Consider the following 25857-nt stretch of genomic DNA (forward strand, 5'->3'; position numbering starts at 1 on the left):
TTTGAAGCATATCCCTTATATACATACCCTTATAAACATACCAATTATAGATTGGTATGATTTTGGGCATAGTATATTTGGTCATTTATAAGACACATTGAATAATTTCTTCAATCAGAAGGCCTTTTATATTTGGTGATGTATTATAGTTTTCATTCACATCATTTTTTTTCTTTGTTGATCTTAACATAAAATGTGAGTGAAGTTACAATCAGCGGCATCTTAGATTTGATGAAATATGACAGTATAGTAGAGAACATTAAAGTTTAAAGACTATTTGCCAGATATTTTAGTTTTACTGTAATTAACATTGAACGAGTCTTTTTTGGCAATAGTTACATGATATTAACTTCTCTTTATTGGGAGAATGGGTTATGCATTAATTTTGATCTTAGTGATAGACTCTTAAGTGGAATTGAAAGTGGGAAAGGGGAAAGTGAAAAGAAAGTGAAGTTGCTCAGTCGTGTCTGACTCTTTGTGACCCCATGGACTGTAGCCTACCAGGATCCTCTGTCCATGGGATTTTCCAGGCAAAAGTACTGGAGTGGGTTGCCATTTTCTTCTCTGGGCAAAGGGAAGAAGGAATCTATAAGGAACCTACTTTCTGTTACCTAAATGATGATTTGGTGTGTGAGAAAAAAATCTTAGTTAACCATAATTATTGTAAATTTGTAGAAGCAGTTTGTAGAAGTAATCCCTGTGAAGTTATAGTTCATTTCTGATCTTGCAATCAAGGATACACTGACCAGTTCATCACTTTTAATCAAAGACATGTATTAAGTACCTGTTGTGATACTGACAGTGTACTCAGCTCTGCAAACACTCTTTGCTTGTTCATGACGGATTTCTTAATACAGTGAAACAGTACAACAAAAAGGTCAGTAATCAATTCATAGTGCATGGAACTGGCTCCTTTCTCATATACACGATTGAACTGAGAGATGAGACAGGCAGTTCCTTAAACAAACAGCTTGTCTAAATGGAGAGCTGGATGCTTGACCAGAATGAGCACTCGGTAAATACTTGTTGACTGATGACTGGAAGTATCTTTTTAGATGATTGACAGGAAATGGATGGGCTTATCGTTTAAAGTGATTACATGTGAAAAGATTGGTGTCATAGGTAATTATTGTTGAAATTGGAAGACTATACATTGAGAATTATTAAGGGAATAATGGGAACTTCTCAGTACATTTTGGGCATTACTAAAATAAATTGAAAATGTAAAGCCTCACAATTTCTCATTGTAGAAAGCATTGATTTAAACATTGAAATCATTCCTAGAGATAACATGGTGAATCAAGAGTTGTAGAATTTAACAAGTTCATATAAATAAGGTTCCACAAACCTGCAGTCCTTTCTTTGAAATCAAGTGTGAATCAGATAATTAAGTAGAAATGTTGCATCTCTGCTTATGTTCATTCATTTTAATAAAGTCTCAGTACCTAATCCTTGAAAGAGTTGAAGCAACAGTATATGGAGGAGGAGATGATGATGCATACTTTTTCCTCTGGTAACTGAAGGTTAAATGGGTAGCAAACAGAATGCCTTAAACAAGATTGGTATATTGATTAAAGCGGTGATTTAACAGCTCTCAGTCTCCCTTTGGAAACCTGGAAAAGATAAGCCAGCTGCTGTCTAAGAGTGCTCAGTGTCCACTGAGAGTACACTATCTATCATCACAATATGGTGATGAGAGGTGTTTTATGTTTGTGTTAATTTCCCCCACTAAATCAGTAATTATTACAGTCCTGTCCCTGCTGTTTACCCTGCAGCTGTTTTTCCATTTGTCGAGAGAGCGGGTGTTCTCCGAGGACCGCACACGTTTCTATGGTGCAGAAATTGTCTCTGCCTTGGACTATCTACATTCCGGAAAGATTGTGTACCGTGATCTCAAGGTAAAAAAGAAAAGTAATCAGAGTTTGTTTCTGCAGAGGCTATAGGGACAAACACAAAGTAATTACAGAGTTACACAGTTTGAAGAAAAGAAGATCTAGTTGGGGAAAAAAATAAAACAAGAGTTTAAGAATGTGGTTCACTGTATCTGACAGGAAATTTCATTCACTGGTAAATGTGTAGTTCTTTTTATGTCCAAGTCTTTGACATGCAGAATGAGTTCCGTTTGACTGCTCTGATCAAAACGACCTACCAGTAATAGTTCCATTCCTCTGTTAGTGTAACGAGTAATGTTAAACATTTGATTCAATGTCTAGTCACTTTGCAAATGATATTTTAAAATCAATTTCATTATTATATTCTAGCATCCTGTGATATATTATGATAAACTTTTATAGTAGATAAGATTATTTAGGGTAAAGAAAATATTTGATTTTCACTTTAAATTTTTAGTGGGCTTAAAGAGCTGAAGCACTTTAATATAGCCTTTTATCAATTTATTTAGTTTCCATTCTAAAAAGCACTGTGTTTGTCTTATCAGTGATAGTGACTTTATGTCTCTTAAGTTTCTTTCTGACAAGACCCTCAGAATAGCTCAGGAGGAGCAAACTTTCGTGAAGGCCAGGTAGTAACTGTTCTAGGCCTTGCTGCTCTTGCAACTCCTCAGTGCTACTGTTGTAGGCTGAAAGCAGCCAGGGACAGTATGTAAAGGAGCATGTCTGGCTGTGTTCCAGTAAAACCTTAATTACAAAAACAGGCAGTAGCCAAGATTTCGCCCCCACGCCATATTTTGCTGACCCTTGGAGTAGCTCATAAAAGATAGTAGTAATTCTCACGACACTGTTTTCATTTAGATTGGCCACATTAAGGAGATTTGTACCCTGACACACTCTGAACAGGTTCTAAATGTGACCATCTTACTTTCTTAAAAAGTAAATCATATGATAATCTTGACTTATTAAAGTCTGACACAGAATTGCTTTATTTATGAAATATGAGTTTATTTAAAGTATAATTCTACTTGCAGAAATAGAAGTTACATTAGTCTTTTATGAACTGCTGTTTTGTGTGAAATGAAGTGTGCGCATTAGTTGCTCACGCGTCCAACTCTTTGTGACCCCATGGACTGTAGTCTGCCAGGCTCCTCTGTCCATGGAATTCTCCAGGCAAGAATACTGGAGTGGGTAGCCGTTTCCTTCTCCAAGGGATCTTTCCAACCCGGAGATCGAGCCCTGGTCTCCCACATTGCAGGCAGATTCTTTTACCATCGGAACCACCAGGGAACGAGGTGAAAGTGAAGTTGCTCAATCGTGTCCGACTCTTTGCGACCCCATGGACTATAGCCCACCAGGCTGCTCAGTCCATGGAATTTTCCAGGCAAGATTACTGGAGTGGGTTGCCATTTCCTTCTCCAGCGGATCTTCCCAACCCAGGGATCAAACCCGGGTCTCCCACATGGCTACATATTACAGCACATGAGAGAAGTCACACTTACCCGTCACTCCCATTCACTTGCTTTCAAATACCTGTGATTCTTAAATTATCTAATTACTTAACCAATTGTCTAAGTTATTTCAAGATGTTGCTATCATATACCTCTGTATTATGAATGATCCCTAAGAAGTAACTATCTCAAAAAATATTACTTTACATGGTGACGGTGAAATACAGTGTGTATGTCTATATAACATCATTACAGTTTTTATATTATTTTCTCATTTTAACATGTTATTTATGAAACAAGCTATGAAATTCTATTTTTAGAAAAAATTATGATGCTGTATCTATATCAGAGATGATCAGCTAAGTGCCAAAATAGATCAGGAGGTGGATATAAATCAACAGTTGATTGTCTTTAGCCTGCAGCTTTTATAGGCAGGAGCGGCAAAATTCGGCATCCCTGTATCTGATGTCTGCATGACCAAATAATCCTATAATGTTTAAATGTCTTGAATCTGAATTTTTAAAAAATAATTTAATTGTATGGTATGACAGAACTTATGTTGTATGTTATTTCCATATTTACTTGTAGTTAGCTCTTTTCTGCCTGATCTTCCCCCTCCTCCCCGCCACTTTATATTTTATGAATCCTATTAGGCGGATAAGGGGGAAGACTTCCTGGATTTAAGAAAAGGAGAATAATATTGAAGTACTTAGTAATATATCCAAAATGCTTAAAGCTCAAAGAGTTAGTCTAAAGAAACAAAGAAAAGAATGCTCACTTGATTGATAGCATTGAAAAGGAATGATATAATTGGGATGATTTTGGTCAGTATCTCCATTGATCATTTCTTATTAATCAACTTATCAGTACATTGACACTCATTTATTAGAGTTTTGTTGCTCTGTCCTTTCTGATAATGAAATTAGACTAAATTTATTAACCTGCAATATGAATACCAGTCATGTAGTTAGCATATGAATAGGCCATAAACTACTAGACAATTAAGTGACCTCTCCTCTCTTAATTTATTTGTATTTTAATATAGCCTTAACGTAAAGGTCTAAGTAACTGTGTAGCATTGGACAGGATCCATGGAATTTACACCAAGAAAAATGGATAACATAAAAAGTCAGACATTCAAAATTTATACAAGTGTTATTTATGTCCATATTGTTTCATGATAGAATGAGATCTTTAGGTACAGTTGTACAAATTTAGAGCTGACCCATAATTTACAGCTGAGGTCACTGAAGATTGGAAACGTAGTAAGTGATTTACTTGAAGTAATGGACTAAATTGGTGACATAGTCAAGATTGTTGGATTCCATGATTCCTAGCTCCAGGTATAATGTTCTTTTTATTACACAAGTCGGCCTTTCTAGAAATGAGATGAACTTTAGGTGGGGGTATGCATTGGATTAACTCTAAGCGATCTTTGTAAATCTAAAATTTGAATAAAGCTGCCAAAAATAAGGAATATTTTAACTATATTCAGGACACATCCCCTAACTCCCACTTCTAACTACTCTGGATTCCCTCTTTTATAAAAATGTTCAGCCACTGCTGCAATGAATCCCTTCCACCTCTAACATTCATATGTACTATTGGGCTATATTCCTCAAGTGTAGGAAATTCTTAAATGTAGTAACTCTGAAACCCCAGTCTAGGTGTGATCTCTGCTGTTGTATATTGTGAATTCTTTTTCCAGTTTAGGAAGGTTCAAAGATTTCCTTTTGGCATTTTAATGCACTGTCCTAGTCCATGATCATTAAGTTCATAAGACCCATATGAACATTTGGCACTTTGATGCCTGTAAACTTGAATATGCAGGGTGCAGGGGAGGAATTTCTCACTGTATTCTTGGGCCTGAGGCAGTCTTGGTACTGATATAGCTGTGCTAAAGTGGGATTGTAAGAGTGAGTGAAGGGACATGTTTGTGTTGCTACAATAGTTGTCAGAGCCCTTGAAGTGAAGTGAAGTGAAGTCGCTCAGACATGTCTGACTCTTTGTGACCCCATGGACTGTAGCCTACCAGGCTCCTCCATCCATGGCATTTTCCAGGCAAGCGTGCTGGAGTGGATTGCCATTTCCTTTTCCAGGGGATCTTCCTGACCCAGGGATCTAACCCAGGTCTCCCGCATTGTAGGCAGACGCTTTACTGTATGAGCCACCAGGGAAGCCCCGTCAGAGCCCTTAGGAATTGCTATTATAATTCCTTTGCTTAATCACAAAATGTCAGCCATTTAATTAAAATGAGACCTAAAATACATATAAATATGTGTGTGTATTTTACATAGCTAGATATTAGAATATATGATATATGAATTGTATATTAGAAAGATTTTAAAAACGTAGAAGTTAAAAACTTGTAAACTTTCTAATAGCAAGAGTTTAATTTTATTCTAGGCACCAGCAAGAGCAGAAAGAGCATAGTATTTTCTTGCTGTCATTTCTTGTTCACGAAGCACAGAGGAAAGATTTCAAAACCTACTGAATCAAGATCCTCTGTCAAATAATTCTTGTCCAGTTCAACTCGATAAAAAAATGTTGCCTTTTTAAAATGGAAACTCTGGGATGTATATGTCTAATATATTTGTTTCCTCAAAGTATGAACTATTAGATAACAAACAACCCTCTGATACAAATAGTAAGCAATACCCAGATTTTGAATGTATAATCTTTTCTTTCACACTTCGTATTTAACTTCATACATTGCTTTTGCCAGTGGATGTATCCATTAAGTGTCACCATAAATGCCCGGACCTCAATCCTAGATGCTAAGACTGACAGTGGAGAAAAAAACAGATGGATTTAATGTTTTATAATAGAGAGTGCCTGAACAGGCAGTTATGGTGTACATTTTGCTTTTTATGGTTTAAAAAAAAAGAGGTAGGAAAGCATTCGATTTAGGAGAGCGAACCAAAGAAAGACCATTTGTAAACATTTTTATTCCTCCTTTACGCAGTGGAGAGATGCCTAAAAATAACTTGACTTAAATCTTATGTTAATATCATGTGCACTAAGGAAGTGATTTCCAGGTGTTTTTTGATATCTCTAAGCAATTGATCTGCTTTTGAAAGATTTCCGGGTAATTCTGTGATTCCTTCACCTTTGTGAATCGCAGCACTAATGGTTCTTATATTTAATGAAATCTTTATTACGCATCTTCATAAAATTACTTATGTTTTTAACCAGACAGGATATTTAATTACCCCTGATTTATCTCTATATAAGATTAGATTTGGGGATATAATTTTTTTAAGGTGATGCATTTCTGACTATTTTTTTCATACGGATAGAAAATGACATGCTCAGCAAAATGACATTTCAGGATAGTGAGAGAAGAACAGTAATTGATGGAAGAAAGTGGACACCATTATAAAATAACTGGCTCAAAAATTGTAAAATATTTGTTTTGTTGTTTATTCAAAAGAAATTGATGCATATTAAAAAACTGTTTTTAATGAGGTCATTAGAGCTGATAAAAGTGTTTTATAGGGTTCCATTTCTGAACTTTGCTCTTTCCTTTAACATAGAGTGTTGTCTAGAAGAACGCATACCATGTTGATAAAGTATAAATCAGCCATTAAACTCTCCATATTTAATAAATGATCAGTACATTTGTTGATTAAATTCTCCATTCAGTATAATTTAATTCTCAAAACAGTCACATTGGATTGTTACTGTGTGGGTTGTACCTGTGTGTCATAGATCAAGTTGAGATGCATAGATATCAATAGCATACACGAGGTTACACAGTGAGGGATAGAACTTGAATTTACATATAAGTTCTCTGACTTGATTCCATAATCTTACCCACATTGCTCTCAACTGCCCCCTATACAGTATGCTACCTTGTCCCCATTATCGTGACCTTTACCCCATCTCTCACAGTCCTCCTGTAGGCTGACCTTATTTCTGACTGTATCATTGTAGTAAAGCCGATTAATAAAACAAAGGAATGATTAGCTGTCATGGTTTGCCTGGAACTTCCCCAGTTATAGAACTTTTATTAAAAATCCTTCATCCTGGGAAACCTCCTCAGTTGTAGGCAGACTGAGAATTCTTGGTCACTTTCATCCTATTCCTGTTCTTCACTCAAATCCTACCCTTGAATCTTATTTCATTCCTCATCCCTCAACCCTTGGTATCTTGGAGATGAAATTAGCTAATTAGGTATGGATCAAGATTTTAAAAAATATATATACTTCTTTTTAAAAACAGTATATATTCTGATATTTTATATCTATGCTTTTCAAGATAGTCTTGTCAAAATGTGGATGGTTAGCACATTAGTGCATGCTGAGTTTTATTTTGCAGTGCATAGAAAGCATATAAAGTGAATTGGCGTGATACAAATTAAACTGCATATTTTATTCAATATTTTTATGTATTATTTGAAGTCTCTATAAGAATTCTTACATATTATAAAAGATCTTTATAGCATTTTGAGGTTTTGTTTTTATATTGTAATGTATTTCTATGTTAGAACAATAAGCATATTTTTAAAAATTAAGAACAGAGCATATAGTTAACACAGCAGACATTCCATTATATACTTCTCTTTCTCATTATGGCAAGATAGAAGTAGGAGGAAGAAGAGAGTGTTGTTTGCAAGAGAAAGGGAAAAGGGAGAAAATCAGAAGCATGAAGAAGAAAAGAGGAAAGACAAGTAGACAAATTTTTTTTGACATTTCTCATCAGTTTTACTATTTAGGACATATTGCCATTTGTGCACATTGGGTTTGATTTTCAGGTTCCAGTTAGTAGAGAATCAGTCTAGCTAAATTTAGATAAAATAAGAGAATATTCATTTTTAAAAAGTTTAACAGTGTATTTAGGGTTCATTCAGTTCTTTGTAGCCAAGTCAAAACAGACTCACTTCTCTAAAGTCTATGCAGTGCATGAAACGTGTATTGAGCATTGAGTTCAGTTGGGCAGCATATTTAAGTACTATACTGAGGATAGCTTGCTTAACTGTATTTAGTTTCTGGTTTATAAGACACTGGATAATATATAACAGTATAACATTTTATAAAATTGGTATTTATGTTCTTATATGGAGTTCTATTTTGAATTTGATATTGACTTCAGAGTTTGAGTAGGCACTTTCATACATTATCATGTTAAGGAGTAGAATAATTACCTACTCTTTAAATAAGTTAATTATCATTCATCCTGCTAATATAATTTTTTCACATGTGTTTTTTTGTGAATGCATTTCTTATGTATTCCCTTAGGTATATGTACATGACTGAGCAGGGGTAGAGGCCCCATCAATATACATGACTATAAAGTGGCAATTCAGAACTCACGTGTATCTCTGTATGGTGATAATCAAGTTTAGGTTCAAATTAGAAGAATAAGATCAGTTATTGTTACTATTTTAAATTGCATTAGCTTGCACAGCTCTTTTCCCCCTTACATTGCTCAACTTTTCACTTGAGGCTATTTGGTTATCTCTTTTAAGATTGTTGTTTTTGTATTAATGGGTTTAAAGAGGTTCCAACTTTAAAAGGGTTGGTATTTCTTTATTACAAATAACTGCAAGAGAAGATATTGCCTTACCTTACAAAATAAGATTTAGGTTTGATTTACAGCCACCACCAAAGAAAGATTTCTGTAAATAAATATTTTATAATAGCAATAGACTCCCAAGAGAAATTGTTGAAAACCATCTGTACATATCTAGAAGAAGATACTTGTCTCTTTGAAATTGTTTAGATCAAACTTTATTTTAAAAAGGGAAAAAGAAGATTGATGTTTGCTTTCGAAAGTTAATTTAGGCTTTAGTTCTTAGCACTTAGACAATAATGGTTCTTACTCCCATGGGTTTAAAAATCAGTTTATTATTGTAGTCTTTGATAAAATGTTTCTTTTTACACATGAATTAGGCAGCTATAGGGTTTGTAAGTATCAAAAGTTCTTTGACTAATTATGTCCTCTTTCCAGAATATCTTACTCAGTATTCAGTTATTTTTCAGAACAGTATTTTCCTATTTTTGAAGACTATTTTCTTATTATACAGTTGGAGAATTTGATGCTGGATAAAGATGGCCACATAAAAATCACAGATTTTGGACTTTGCAAAGAAGGGATCACTGATGCAGCCACCATGAAGACTTTCTGTGGTACACCAGAGTATCTGGCACCAGAGGTAGGCTATGTTTCCATTTGCAGAAAAATAAAAATAACCCTGACGTTTTGCAAAGTAAACCATTTAAGCATTTAAAAAAACTGCAGTGTCTACTACTCTGACCTGGATTTCAACATGAATCAAATCTATTTTACTCCCACTTGTTTAACATGGTATTCTAGGGAAAAAAATATATATAAATCAGCACAAAGATACAGGTAACTGCAATCAAATTAAGTCAGTTTTTACTTGTTGGCCATATGTGTTTTTTTTTTCTTTGACTGTGCCTATTTTTATTCACTTATTAAAATTAAATATTTCAGTGACTTCAGCAAGAATGTTAACAGTTTTATAAACCATTTTGGATTTTCCTTAGAAACAAACAATAATAATTTGTATTTGTAATTTTGTGGGTTTTCATACTTAATTATTAGAAAGGATTTCACTGGAAAACTTAATGAAATGACAGCGGCTACATTTTGGAAATCATGCTAAACCAAAACAAGCTTCAGCCAGTGCCCTCCCATGCTGAGAATTCCATAGTGATTCATTGATTTGTTTGCTCAACAAATATACATTATTCATCTTATATATATTGGATATTTTTCTGGGTGTGTGGTTATAGAAACAAGACACAAAGGACCCTGCTCTCAGGGAACTCACTTCTGGTAGAGGGAGACAGAATAAAAATAAATATATAGCATAAAGACATGCAATGAATATGTGTCATGAAGGGAAAGAAGCTAGATAAAAGGAGGTTGTGGTGGCTGTGTTACATAGTGTTCTCATTATTATTACTGCAAAACAGACCACTGCAAAACCTAACCATTTCATGTGATCGAAGGTTCTGAGTCAGGATAGCAGGAATGACCACTCTGTGATGCATGGGGCACGGCGGTGGGTGACTCTGTGGCTGGAGGGCGGAATCTGGAAACTCCCCACTTTAGGCGTCTGACAGTTGATGCTGACTGTGAACTGGTGCCTTACAGGGCTCTCAAAAGCCTCAGCTTCCCCATATGGCCTGGCTTCCTCATAACCTTGTGGCTTCAGAGTAGCCAGACTGCTTGGCTTTGGGTTCTAAAATGTCCTAGGAAACAGTTTAGAAACTGCTTCAATGTTTTTTTTTAATGTAGCAAACCATGAAGAAATGTTTTATTAATTTTAAAAAATTTCTCTTCATAGTATATTTTTTAAACTTTATTATCATTTACCATAAAATTCAGCCTTCTCAAGTGTGTAGTAGTGGTTTGTAGTATGTTCAGAGTTGTGCAATGCAACCATCACCACAATCTAATTCCAGAATATTTTCATCACTCCAACAAAGAAATTCCATACATATTAGCTCCTGCCTAACCTCCCCTCCTGCTAGACAACTACTAATCTACTTTGTCACTATAGGTGTGTCTATCCTAAACATTTCATACAAATGGAATCATGCAATACATGGCCTCTTGTGTCTGGCCTCTTTTACTTAGTTTATTTTCAAGGTTTATCCATGCTTTAGCATGTTTTTGGTACTTCATTCCTTTTTATGGCCAAAATAACATTCTGTTGTATGAATATAATACATTTTGTCTATCCATTCAGCAGCTGATGGACATTTGGATTGCTTTCAGGTTTTGGCCAATAATGCTGCTATAAACATTTCCCTGTGAATCCCCTTTTCTGACTTCGTGTCAGGAATTGCACATCATTTCTGCATATGCTGAAACATTCCTGAGCCTGCACGTATTTAAGAGGGTAGTGACATAGATCCCACCTCTCCATGGTAAAAACATGTGACATGGGAGATACTGTTGCAGCCCTCTTTGGAAAATATAATCTTCTACAGATAGGATGTTCAGGGAAAGTGATGTTTAACCAGGGACCTGAATGCTAAGAGGCAACTATTGCAAAAATACAGGGGAGGAGTTTTCCAACACAGGGAGCAGCTAGTATGAAACCTGTGAGGCACAAGTTCAGTTCTTCCCTCAAACTCTTAACAAGGTTAGTGTGACTAGAGCAAAGGAGGGAGGCATTTATGTTTGATGGATGATGATAACTATTTATTGAACATGTATTATGTACCACATGCTATATATGTACATTGCAAATTTGGAATAACCTTTTGAGATAGCAAACCTGTTTTTTTTTTAAAGGTAAGGGAACTGAGGATCAGAATTTTTTAATGTAATCTGTACACAGGTAGGAGGTGGTAGAGATAGAAACAGGATTCTAACAAGGTTCATCTTATAAAGACTATTTTTACTTTTTAAATCACATAACATGGTAGCCAAAAAAAGTCACTGTTTCAAGGCCACTATAGATGTAAGTAATGCCATTTTTAAAATGGATGCTTTGTAAATGCTCAACAGGAAAAGTAATCAAAAAAATTAGGAAATGGGAATATATTCAGAATGATACTAGCATTCCTTATATGTATAGTAACTAATGCCAGTTTATTACTACAATAGCTCTTTTCAATTAAAGATTAAAATTACGTTTCAAGAATTTTAAGTTTTTGTAAATAAATGCTAGTAATTTGAAATATTAGCAGTATTTTTCACAGTAGATTTCCAAATATTATTTTATCAAGGTCTGCCAAAAGTAACATGTTTTTCTGTTATAAAATCTAGAGTTTAAAAATTTCCATTTTTGTAGCTGAATTTGGTAAAAGTTTAGAATAATGTTTCTTGTTTATTCAAATACAAGATCACATTTTCTAGAATAGGATTATTTTTGTCAATGTCATGAAAAACAAAATCTTTGTTTCTCTGGAGTTCCAATTGCCCCTGCTATACATTTGCCGTGGATGATGATATCCCATATTTAGAATAACAAAATTAGTTGTTTCACAATTAGGGGAAATTATTTCTGTAGAAGATAAATACATCTCATTTCAGAAGCAGATGATCTCCTAAGAAACAAAGATATTGTTTTTATATGCAAATGTCATCAACTGAAGAACAAAACCAGGACTTTAATCCAAGAAGAGTCCAGTTGTTTCTAAATAGAAAGTTTACAGTTCACAGGGAATTATCAATTTCTTCTTAAATACAGGTAAACCCTGTCTGTATACCTTTTAAAAAAATGTTGCAGAAGGGTTTAAAAGCAGTTTATATACCCGATGGCTGAGAGATGTCGGTTCATAATTAACCTCTTGACCTTATTTTCACAGGGGAGAGTGATCGTTGTGGTTACTATTTGAGGATGACAAAACTTGAAACAACTAAACTTCTCATGCAGTTTCAATTTTTATATTTTAAGCATTTGTGTCAAACTGCATTTTGTTAAATCAGGGTAACTGTTTTATATGCTTACTTTTAAAAACAGGAATTTAAGTTCTTTCTTCTGGTCACTGGTATAGACCATTTCACTGAAGAACACTGATTCATTCATTAAAGAAATATTTGTTGAGTATTTATTAGGTGTCATGCATTCTGTTAGATGCTGGGAATACAAAGATCATAGAAATGTTTTTTGTCGTCCGAATCCCAGGGATGGGGGAGCCTGGTGGGCTGCCGTCTATGGGGTCGCACAGAGTCGGACACGACTGAAGCGACTTAGCAGCAGCAGCCTGCTGTATTTACTAAGGTGATAGGATGTGGAGAATAATCATTACTGTCCAAGAAAATAATTGCTTTACTAGAGTTATGTACAGTACAGTGAAAGGAAAGGTGGTGGGAGGGTCTGGTGGCAGTAAAGAGGGAGCAGACTGAGAGGAGCCTGGATGTGTAGATCAGGATCAGAATGGGAAAGAGTTTAAATTTGACCTCACGGACAAGGGAAAATCACGTGAGCTGAGAGCAAGGCAATAATATGATCCAGATATGCATGGTCAGAATTAGAGAGGGATTGGCAAGAGCTTAAACTCGCCTCTTCCCTTCACTGCAGATGGTATCTCTCACTTTCTTTGAACCTTGACATTTCTGGTATATACCATTATTGATGCCAGACTTTTTTTGGTAGTTTGTCAGTAGTAGCTGTTTATCAGACCTGGAGTATGTGCCTGAGTACTGCTTCTCTTTTGAAGGGCTCCTTGTTAGTATATTACCTTTTCCTCACATGGGAGACCTGTTTACACATTATGGAGACATCTTTCTGCAGCCTCTCATTCGTCTAGCAGTGGCCATTCTTTACCTTTTCAGCTAGTTTTGAAGGGGTTTTGTTTGCTTGTTTGTTCTGTTTTTTGGCCATGCCACAAAAGATGTAGGATCTTGGTTCCCTGACGAGGGATTGAACTTGTGCCCCTTACAGTAGAAGCTAGGAGTCCTAATCACTGGGCCTCCAGGGAATTCCCTTAACTGTTTTAACTTGGTCAGAATGCTTTGCTACTTAAAGATGGTTGCAGGATATTTTTAAAAATACTCCAAAAATACTGTTAGAAATCAGTTCAAAACTGATGTATTAACTGTACTGTATCTCAGACTTACACCTGAATTTTAAATGAACTGAAGTTTTAAATGAACTTAGATTTCTTCTTAAAGACCACCAGGAAAAAAAAATTATAATATGAAAATGCCATTTGTTAAAAAAAGGATTTTTTTTTAAGTATTTTTTCTCTTCTTTTGATGAAGAACTGTGTACCTTTTTTATTAAAGGGGGAAAAAGTATCTTTTAAAAAAGATGTTGCAGAGATACAGTCCTAATGGCCATATAAACTATATGTTTAGTGTGCTGCATCTCTAAAGCTGCATTAGTATAGATAATTTTAAACTGGTTTTGCTCTTTCTTTTATTAGAAGGAAATAAATTTGACCTGCCATATATTATGGACTATGGTGTTTTGAGGGGATTTTGTTTTCATCATCTCTACTGTATTCTCATGCCTAGAAATATAAAGAAATTAGAAATCATATATAAAATCTTACTGTTAAATTTTATTATTTGATTTGGCTCTCATTGAATCCAAACCATCCTTTTATGCAGTGCTAATTATTTAGAGTCTCAGCTTTGCTCTTGAGTTAGCAGTACCTGATCAACTTTCCAACTGTAAAACAGTTTGAAAATCAAATGTAGCTTACATGCAAGACCCAACAAAATTAAAAGTGTTAAGTACGTTTTGGCAGTTCACTTTTATTATGCCCAGTCCTCAAATGTACCAGCAGATAATCATCTGAATGTTAGTTATTTTTCACATGCTTATGTGATCACACAAAAAGTACATGCTAAAAAGAAGCAGATGGTGACAGATGGGGAAGGTTGAATAAGGTGGTTTTGGAAACCTAGAGAAATGCACTTCTGTAATAGTGTAAAAATAAAAATTATTTGATAATCAAGTTAGAACTAACAAAACGATTGCAAAAAATGACTTGATTGTTGGAAAATACATAGTATCTAGTTGTAGTTGCTATTCAGAAAAAAAATGTATATAATTTTATTTCATATGTGTAAAATGCTGTGTTTTTCAGTGGCTTAAAGATGCCTTTTTAATGTATTTCTAGTTTTTGGAAACTCATTTTTAGAAAATAGTCACTGTGTATCATTTTATTCACTTTTCTTTTGAAGCCTACTAGCTTCAATATCTTTTATAATATGTATTTTGACAGTATCTGAAATAGATGAAAATATTTTGATAACTATTTTAATACAAAGATTTGCTTAAAGTCATTGTGATTCTTTATAGATAATAGCACAAATGAAAGGCCAAAAGTATACATTAACTTCTTCAGAAGAGTGGAGAGAACCATATTAATTAAGGGTGAAGATATTGGTAGCCTGGAGTATAGTGTACATAGGTGAAGTAGGTAGAACCAAACTTGATTTTAAGTGTACTAAGTGGAATTTTGTTTATTTTAAATACAACAAAGAATAAATAAAAAAGACATCATTTTATAGGCCTTAGCAGTATTATCTTGAGATCTTAAAAATGAATGCAATCAAAGTTGTGTATATATATATATATATTTGTACATTTAATCTGTAGATAAAAATAGTAGCATACATATTTACATTTTGCTTACCCTTGAACAAAATTCTACTAGTTCTAACAGATTATGAAACTAAATCTTAAAACTTCAAAGCTTTTGTAAAACTTAAAAGTCATTTTAGTAGCTTTTCCCAAACTATACATCCCTGATATTTTATTTAATTCTTAATGATGCATGTAGCACTTGTCCTCTTGAAGTACTTTTGAAAGCCTTCGCTTCTTGATGGTTCTAAAACGGTCTCACCACCAATATTAAGGGGAAAATCAAGTGAATGAGCACAGTGATTAGTTCATACAGAAGTTGTCTGTTTTATTGTTAGAATTTTAATTTAAGCACGTCTGTCATGAGTTGGCTATTTATACTGTTCCTGGATAATATTAAAACCATCTCATTTTGCTGTACATCTGAAACTAACACAATATTGTAAATCAACTATAGTTCAATAAAAAACTGCTTAGTTAAAAAAATTCCCACTTGGTTCCCAAATTAGATATTGTTTAAATATAAACAAAAATGATATTTTTAGTTCAATGTTAATGTCTCTCAACATTTATAAGTAGCAGCTTTTACTTCCCTAGAGTTCTGTCAGGTTTTTTTTGTAGCTATTTTTCAACTAAAGTTCTTTTGAGTGTTATATAGTCTTTTGATTTTAACAATCAGAATATTTGCATTCAGTACTTTGGAATGATTCTAATTTAAGCAGAGTTTAATTTTAAATTCTCTGAGACATAACATATACAAAACCAACCCTAACTGGGAACACTAGTGATTGCCTATAGTGTTTTATAATGGCCATTTTTACTTTGGTTACAAAGACCCAGTTTCTTAGAACCCCATAATGTCTGTTGCTTCAGGATAAAAAGGAAGTATAGGAATCTCTGGGAAGATACCTGTGAGTATGATTGAATCACCACTATTGTATCCATTTAGCTTTGCCTGTTCTAGCCAGAGAATGCTTCTGAAAGTAGGATATTAACTGCATGCAAGTACTTGTATTTGCATGCTAGGAGGTAGCTGTAAAACTTACAGCATCTTAATTCAGAGCAAATGGCACAGTGTCAGTCTCTTTAGAATCATTAGAGCAGTTGAAAACTGGATATAAAGTATATGTCTATGAAGAAAATAGCAGTAAACCATGGAATTCATTATTCTTGTGAAATGTATGTAATAGTTCTGTAGCTGCAATACATTTTAGAATCTGAATTAGAAGATTTATAGGTTATCTTTTACCAGCATTTCCGTGATGTTAGGCATATTAAAAGATTTCTGTAGATTATATAACATATAACTGTGTGTTTATATATAAAACACACATTATCAGTTACCTGAAATATAAGGTTACCAGAGGAAAAAAATTTTTGAATTAGCGGTAAATTGGTTCATCCAAGTTCGCAGTTTACTTTCACAACATAGGTGTGCAGACAGTTTGTTTAGATGTTTAATTTTTTCCCCCATCTGTTCTGTCAGGATTATTGATTGAGCAATAAGCCACTCCAGGGTATACATAACCTCCTCATAGCTACTTGCCTTGAGTGCTTTGTGTGGCCTGGCAAACAAGCTGAGAAAGGTATTCCTTCAGCCTCCCAGTAAATCTTAATTGGTAAAAGAATATTGAAATGAATATGCCTTTTGAAAGTACCCATTCATGAAATAAATATTTACTTTGGGAACTTTAATTGATGGTATCATTTTAAAATATAGAATGTATTATTTAATATCATTCTTTGAAATTAGTAACCATTCAAGAGCTGTTCATAGTGACTTTTTAAAACTCAGCTGGTTTTTGATAAGTGAAAGTGTGTACATCAAATGTAACCAAATATTAATCAGGTATTACCAGATCATTTAAAAGTAATTGACAACCTGCAGTGACGTTCTTGAATCTTGGATTTTATTATATTAGAAAGTGAAGCAATCTCTGGGTCCTAGTGGAAAAATTGAAACTACACCTTGTTTCCTAGAGCTTGGGCTCTGCTTGGGGTTTATCGATGTGACCTCTCACCGTTTTTTAACATTTACATTCTTTTAGTGTTTCAGATCCCCACTTGTTCTTCGTCTCTGGGCATTTGTGTTAAATGTTCTCATAAAACATGAAGCTACATCTAGGGTTACAGAAGACAATGGTGCAGAAGGAAATACCAGATATCTTCCTTCATATTTTAACTTGATTTTAGTTTAAGCATTGATGACATTGATTTCATGGAAAAGAAACACTGTCTTTAGTTTGGTTCTTCAAGATAAGTCTTTCAGTGAATTATTTCTTTAGAAGCAGATTTTGATCTGCATATATATTCAGATTATATCATAAATTGCATTGTAATAAGTTTGAAATGTATTAACATTGTTGTACCTCTACATTACCATATATCTTACTCTTTGGATCAGCCCTGGTGCTAACCATGAAGTTAATTAGCCTTTTTGCTAGGAGGGGAAAAAATCATCAGAGGTAATCAGAAGGAACTGCAACTCTCAGGTTAAAGAATGTAAATTTTATATATTATAGGCTGTGGGTGTTAATTTCAGTTAGAATTTCTACGTTATTTCAAAGTATTATATTTTGATTTAGATGTAAGGAGAAAGGATACTGTATGAACAGTGGTAATGTATTTTATAGTATATTCACATGTAGAATATTATAATCATTTTTAGTTTTATTTTCTGTGTATTTCATCTTCCAGCTGTCTTGAGGTAGGAGTTGAACAGAAATCTTTCTTTTTAATTGATGACAAAGCCTCCCAGATAAAGAGGACTGGCTGAGTTGTTTGGATATTTTCTCAACATTGCCTAAATTTTACATGTCACTGAGATAATATGTTAGTTACATCACATTTGTTCAGTGCAAAGTAATACAGCAAACAGTTCTGATTGTAGCATTATGGATGTATGTTTCAATTAAAGCTCATATGTTCAGAAGCAAAACCACTTATCTTGAGAATCAGTGTTCATTTTACGAAGCTAAATAAAATATACTTTATTTTATCAAACAGATTTTTTTACAATACAGTTTTATTTTTCAGTTGCTTATTTCTCTTCAAAAATAAAACCTTTTTTTATGTACTCTCTTTCCCTTCTGGCTGCAAACCAGGTATTTAAACAAAAATAAAGGATTGCCAGTTTTGCCAGCTGGGGATGAGAACCCGGCTGGTGAAATGTGGGTTCGGGAGGCAGTTAATCCAGCTTTTATGCTTTTTATGGTTTTATGAAAAAAGAGGTAAAAAACCACATTTGGCTCTTTTTTGTGTGTACCACTGTTTTGTTGGTGTCGTAGGAGTGCAGAAAGAGTTTACTTAGACTTTAAAATTTTTGTTATTAGGTAAAATCCAGCATCTATTAGATAAAGGCCTACAGACAGCACATTCTGCTAATTGGCCATGGGATAGATTAAAAAGTCACTGGTGTTTAAAAATTACACTACTATACAAATACAGTATCTTGAAATAAAATACTGAAAGATCCAAATGATTAATTTCCACTGATTGAGGAACATACCTTGTAGAAAGGTAATCATATTTTTCCTGGTACAAACGGCAAGTGATGTTTCAGTTTGAACAGGTTGCTCTAGCACAGCATAACTGATACTTGCATATTGTTTCTTACTAAATATATTTTGCATGTAATGTGTTTTCAGAAATAAATCTAAGGGCATATACCAGACAGATATTGAGTCCATGATTTTTATTGTTTGTGTTTAATAGAAATTGTTGTGAGGTTCTAAAACTTTGGATACTAAAGTTTATTACAACTCAGTCAATCAATCTTTCTATTCACTCTGTTGCCTAAATATTTCCTGCAAGAGTTTCAATGTGTAGAGTCCTCCAAAAGGTTTCATATATATTTTCATGATTGTCATGCCCTGGATGCTTCTTTAATACAATGCATCTGTTTACTCCTATCTGTCACTGATTTGTGTTAGTTAGTTCTTCTCAGTGCAAGAAGGTATTAGACACATTATGTTCTCTATAATCAACACAGTTTAGCTCTAAGTTGTTACTTACTGACCACCTTAGTGGGGCCAGAATGAAAAATTAAGTAGGCCTAAATGAAAATGTGTAAGTATCCTTAGGACACTCATGTATTCATTTATTTTGCTTTGCCGTTCAGTGGCTAAGTTATGTCCGACACTTTGCGACCTGACCTTGTGGACAGCAGCATGCATGCTAGGCTCCTCTGTTCTCCACTTAATTCATTTACTTAGAATCTTGCAGTAGGCTGCAAAAAAGGTTGCAATACCTCTTTTTTTTCACCCCTTATATCTGGCTATATATTGAACATTTCACATATTTGATGTGATTTATATCTTTTGTAAGATTTATATCTTTTGTAAGATTCTTCATAGTTTAAATGTCAAGATCTCAGAATCACCTACTTAGGTTTTGAAAGTTATGATTCACTTTTGTGTAAAAATCTTATGTTTTATAAGTAATGCTTTAAAGGTTAACATGTAAAAATTAATCTTTTACTGGTTTCACTTTTAGGTGTTAGAAGATAATGACTATGGCCGAGCTGTGGATTGGTGGGGCCTTGGGGTTGTCATGTATGAAATGATGTGTGGGAGATTACCTTTCTATAACCAGGATCATGAGAAACTTTTTGAACTAATTCTAATGGAAGATATTAAATTTCCTCGAACACTCTCTTCAGATGCAAAATCATTGCTTTCAGGGCTCTTGATAAAGGATCCAAATAAACGGTAAGCCACAAATAACACGCAGTGAGTTACTGATGAATGTGGTTAGAAATTGTGATATGGAAATTAATTCACGTATAACTAACTCCAAGAAGCAATGTATTTGATGCAGACATCTTCGCACTGAGACACTGACTTATTTTTAACTGCATAATATAGAACATTTAAAATTTTTTCTCAACTCTTCCCTAACTTGGAAATTTTATACAGATTTTACCAAATAAGGATTTTGAGAGTGTTACGAGCAAACAATTTCCTAATTTGCATGGTGCTTGCTATTGTGGGGATAGGAGGATCCCTTTTTTTCCCTTTCAATCTCTGGGCTTTATATTTCTGCTGATTTACATTGTAAAACGGATAGAACTGTCTCTATACTCTGCTCCCACACTAACCTATGTTAACATATCCAGCTACTTTTTTTGTTTGTCGTTTGAAGATAATTCTTTTTCATGCATGGCTGAAAGGACTAGTGGGAAAAATGTCTTTATACACTTTGTATTTCTATTTTTATAGCTACAGCTATGACCTGAAAAATCCTACAGTTCTTTGCTTAATGAGCTATAGTATTCTTTGTTCATGCTTATATATTTATTTATACATACATTTTATAAGTCACACATGAAATGACTACTAATTATAAAATGTCTCTGAATCTATGTGTTTGTGTATACATGTAAATTCATTGTTCCATTAGATAGATATATATGTGTGTGCATATATATATACACACACACACACACATTCTGAAAATCTCTCAGGCCGCAAGTGTCTTAAGGGTAGACTATTCCACATATTTAATTTTCCGTAACTCCTCACATAGTTTGCAAAGTGCTGTGTCAGTGGTTGGTGCTCAGTGTGTGTCTGTGACAGACTGAATTAGTGAGTGAAGGAATAAGGGAGTTCTAAATGTGGGCTTTGTTTACCTTGGAGAAGGTTTCCATCACACACTTACAGCTTTTAAATTTGTGAGGAACATGATTTTCCCTTCGGCAGAAATGAACAAACATAATAAAAGAGGTACCATCTTTTTGCTTAGTGAAGAACCATTGAGACTTTACCTTGTATTTGTAAAGTAATTTTGTGTTCTTTGCTGGGACATTCACACATCTCTTATTTCCTCTGCTTTTTAGTAGCCTGTGGAGTAGAAAGGATAGATATAATTCTCATTTCCATTTGACTGGGAGAAAATGAGGCCCAGGGAGGTTTAAGTGATTTATCCTAGTTCTCACAGAAAATTCGTGTAGAGCAAGAATAGAGATCAAGTTTTTATGTACCTATTTGATATTTATCTTGTATCTTCTTTACAGTGCACCATGTTCTTGGTTTAGGTTTCAAAATGTATTCCATTTAATGTGATTGTTTCACAGCTGTTGTAACAAAGAGGTACTTGGCTATAGGTAATCTTATAAACGGAGCTAGGGTTTCTATTTTATCTACTTGAGTTTTGGGTCTAATATTTGCCTTAGGGCAGTGAATTTTTAACCCATCTTTTTCTGACTTCTCCTTCTGGTTTTCATGTCTCCTTTATTTTTTTATTGTCATTTCCCCACCATCCACCCTCACCCCACCCTCTGAGAACAGCCCATGGTAATTGTTGAATACATGTGAGGGGAATTTCTAGAATGTTAGTGGCCTGGTATGTAGGACAGCTCTTAAAGTTTTGTCTACCCAGAGGTTGACACTGTCTAAAGAGAAGATGTGCTATTTTAAACTATCTGTTTTTTCCTTTTTAAGGTACATAAGTCAAGCCCCTCCACTGCTACATTAAAACATTAGGAATGCAAGGATGAATAAGATGAATAATCTCTGCTCTAGGGATTCATAGAATAACGTGGGGTACAAAACATATTCACAGATGCTCAGGCTAAACTACAGACAAATGCTATTGAAATTATTAGCTATCTAGGGGATTGGAAAACTTGAGCTGGCTTATGAAGGGGTTGGAATTTGCAGTGATTTTCATGCAGAGAATTTTACATGTAAAGAACAGCTCGAATTACAGGTGAACGTAGCATTTGAGAAGTTCATCAGCTGGAGCATAGAGTATGAGTTGGGTGACATTGGGAGATGCTCATGTGTTAGATTCTAAGGACCTTATGCTTCTTAGAGAATATTTAATCTTTATTCAGAAGGAGATGAGAAGCCACTGAATTATTAATAGTAAGGGATGGTATAATCAGATTTGTATTATGAAAAGATAACTCAGGCAGCTTTGTCATGGATAGATTAGAACAGTGAAGGGCCAGGGGCAAGTAGGCAGAGTAATGAAGAATACATATGGAATTGTCCACATCAAGAGATGGAATCCATCCCAAAACAGTGGTAAATAGGGCTAAGTAGACTTTGTGAATGATTAAATAGAAATGATGAGAAAGTGGAAGGACTTTGGGATGCCTCTGAGGTTTCCAACTGGGATGACTAGTCTGGAGAATGAAGTTATTACTGACAGAGTGGGAGTATAGGCAAAGGAGGAGGCTTGGTGGGGTAGATGTTGATACTAGTTTTGCTGTACTGAGTCTGAGGTTTCTGTAGAAAACCTAGATGTCAAGCAGGCAGCTGAAAAGAGTACCAGTGCTTACTAGAAACACAATAGCTGATTTCCTCCAGGTATAGAGCCAGGAGTGGGATTGCTGGGTCATACGATAGTTCTATTTTTAGTTTTTTAAGGAACCTCCATACTCTTCATAGGGAACGTCCCAATTTACACTCCTTCCAGCAGTGTAGGGGGGTTCCCTTTTCTCTGCATCCTCTCCAGTAGTTATTGTTTTTAGATTTTTGATGATGGACATTCTGGTCAGTGTGAGGTGATACATCATTGTAGTTTTTGATTTGCGTTTCTCTAATAAGTTATTTTGAGCACCCTTTCATCTGTTTGTTGGCCATCTGTATGTCTGGAGAGAAGTCTGTTTAGGTCTTCTGCTAATTTTTTCACTGAGTTGGTTGGTTCATTGTTTTTTTATTGAGCTGTGTGAGTTGTTTGTATATTTTGGAGATTAATCCCTTGTCAGTTGCTTCCTTTGCAAATATTTTCTCCATTCTGAGGGTCTTTTTGTTTTGTTTATGGTTTCCTTTGCTCTGCAAAAGCTTTGAAGTTTAACTAAATCCCATTTGTTCATTTTTGTTTTTATTTTTGTTATTCTGAGGTGGGTCAGAAAAGATCTTGCTGCAATTTATGTCAGAGAATGTTCTGCCTATGTTTTCCTCTAAGAGCTTTATAGTGTCTGTGCTTACATTTAGGTCTTTAATCCATTTTGAGTTTATTTTTGTCTATGGTGTTAGAGAGTGTTCTGATTTCCTCCTTTTACATGTAGCTGTCCAGTTGTCCTATCTAAGGTAAGCTTATTTGCAAAGCAGAAATAAAGACACAGATGTAGGGAACAAACTTACGGATACCAAGGCAGGGTAGGGAGGTAAGATGAACTGGGAGATTGGGAATGACACATATGCAATAGTATGTATAAAATGGGTAACTAATGAGAACCTGCTGTATAGCACAGAGAACCCTAGTCAGTGCTCTGTGTGACCTAAATGAGAAAGAAATAAAAAAAGAGAAAACGAAGATCATGGCATCTGGTCCCATCACTTCTTGGCAAATAGGTGGGGAAACGGTGGAAACAGTGGCTGAGTTTATTTTTCTGGGCTCCAAAATCACTGCAGATGGTGATTGCAGCCATGAAATTAAAAGATACTTCCTCCTTGGAAGGAAAGTTATGACCAACCTAGACAACATAAGAAAAAGCAGAGACATTACTTTGCCAACAAAGGTCCGTCTAGTCAAGGCTATGGTTTTTCCATTAGTCATGTACAGATGTGAAAGTTGGACTATAAAGAAAGCTGAGTGCCGAAGAATTGATGCTTTTGAACTGGGGTGTTGGAGAATTCTCTTGAGTGTCCCTTGGACTGCAAGGAGTTCCAACCAGTCCATCCTAAAGGAGATCAGTCCTAGGTGTTCATTGGAAGGACTGATGTTGAAGCTGAAACTCTTAATACTTTGGCCACCTGATGTGAAGAGCTGACTCATTTGAAAAGACCCTGATGCTGGGAAAGATTGAGGGCAGGAGGAGAAGGGGACAACAGAGGACGAGATGGTCGGGATGGCATCACCGACCCAACGGACATGGATTTGGATGGACTCTGGGATTTGGTGATGGACAGGGAGGCCTGGCGTACTGCGGTTCATGGGGTCACAAAGAGTCGGACACAACTGAGCGACTGAACTGAACTGAACTGCTATGTATATATATAACTGATTGATTCTTCTGAACAGTAGAAACTAACACAGCATTGCAAAGCAACTATACTCCAGTAAAAATTAATTTTAAAAAACAGAAACACAGGAGCTGAATATGTGGATTTTGGGTCTGTCATATCTAATGGCTGGAGCCATGACAACAGCAAGAAGAGTCGAATATAAAGAGAAGACACCCCAGGACAGAGACTTGGGGAGTGCCAAAAGTTTAGGAGGTAGAAGGAAGAGAAAGAGCCAACAAAGGACCTGAAAAGTCTTTGGAAACATGATCAGAGATAGTATACCTCTTTATTATTCCTATTCAGTTGTTTAAATAGTGCTTCAGTTTTTCTGATACTCCTTGCTGAATTGCTCTCAGTTCTATCAAAGAGTCAGCTCTCAGTTTGCTTTTATTTCTTATTCTTCATTACTTTGTGATTATTCTGTTAGTATCTCTCAACGTCCTATGCAAATTTTGTAGGAACATCATAACCTCATGTTGCATTCAGTAACACAAGGAAAATGTAAATCCCATGTTGCTTCTAGTTATGAAGAATCCATAATGGCTGAGGATTTTAGATTGGCTTTCTGATATGGGAATTTGGTATTCTTAGACAAAAATATCTAAATGTAAGTCATATTTTGATATTATTTTGAAGTCTTAAATTGTATATTAGGGAGTCATTGACATTGAAATTTTTGACATTTTCACACTTTGAAGAAGCTTGTCTTAGAGAATCTCTACCAACTTCTAAAATGGCAGTCTAAGATTATATTCTTAGTCTTCGTATAGTATTCATGGCTGATACTTTAGTTATATATGTATTGGATAAATGTAGATTAAATGCTGGCTATGTCCAAAGCCAAATATTGCTTGAGAACTAAGGAGTGACATAAAAATGAATGACTGAAGCCGAATTAAAACGTTTTATTTCTAAAAATGATTATAGTTTTCCATTTTAACTGCTACTTCACTCACCATCTTGTCTATATTTTAGGTTGAAAACAGTATTGAACTAAATAATAACATAGATAGAAGAAAATACAATGAACTTCTGATTTTTCTTATGCATACTACTTTGATGCATACTTTGAAATGTTAAATAGTTCTTTCAGAAGCAAGTATTTTGGTGTTTCTGCTTTTCTGGCTTCCTAAGCACAGGCTTAAAACACTTTGGATAATCTAGTACTAAACTCTCCCCTCAAACGAATTTGCATTCTACCAGGGGAGAGGCATACATAACTTGAAATAGAATGAAAAAGAATGAGGCCAGAAGTCCAGTGCTGAGTGTTAACTAAATACAGAGTTGCCAGTCTGAGAGTTCCAAATATGAACATAACTATTATGATCTGATCCAATCTAAAAGTTCCAGTCAGAGGTGTGATTTATTCTGTATGGATCTTAGGATAAAAGACCTGGATACAAAAAAAAGAGACCTGGATACTGGGAACTATAGGATCATCACTACAGATATTCAGAAATCCGCTAATTGTTTTGTTTTTTCCATTCTGACAGTGTGTCGGAGGATCCTGGATTCTTCCTAGTGATATATTCCTT

At 34.8% G+C, this 25857-nt stretch overlaps 1 protein-coding gene across 2 annotated transcripts in view; it reads left to right on the plus strand.

The window, feature by feature from the left end:
- The window catches only part of AKT3 (AKT serine/threonine kinase 3), a 282280-nt gene that overhangs the window by 218617 nt on the left and 37806 nt on the right, over nucleotides 1–25857 (plus strand). For both annotated transcript variants that reach the window (XM_018060261.1, XM_018060259.1), the window contains 3 exons: nucleotides 1776–1898; nucleotides 9369–9497; nucleotides 19860–20074. In XM_018060261.1, coding sequence (XP_017915750.1) covers nucleotides 1776–1898; nucleotides 9369–9497; nucleotides 19860–20074 — 467 coding nt within the window. The remainder of the gene's footprint in view (nucleotides 1–1775; nucleotides 1899–9368; nucleotides 9498–19859; nucleotides 20075–25857) is intronic.

This window comes from Capra hircus, chromosome 16 (assembly GCF_001704415.2).
Source record: "Capra hircus breed San Clemente chromosome 16, ASM170441v1, whole genome shotgun sequence".
In the NCBI taxonomy this organism is placed as follows: domain Eukaryota; kingdom Metazoa; phylum Chordata; class Mammalia; order Artiodactyla; family Bovidae; genus Capra; species Capra hircus.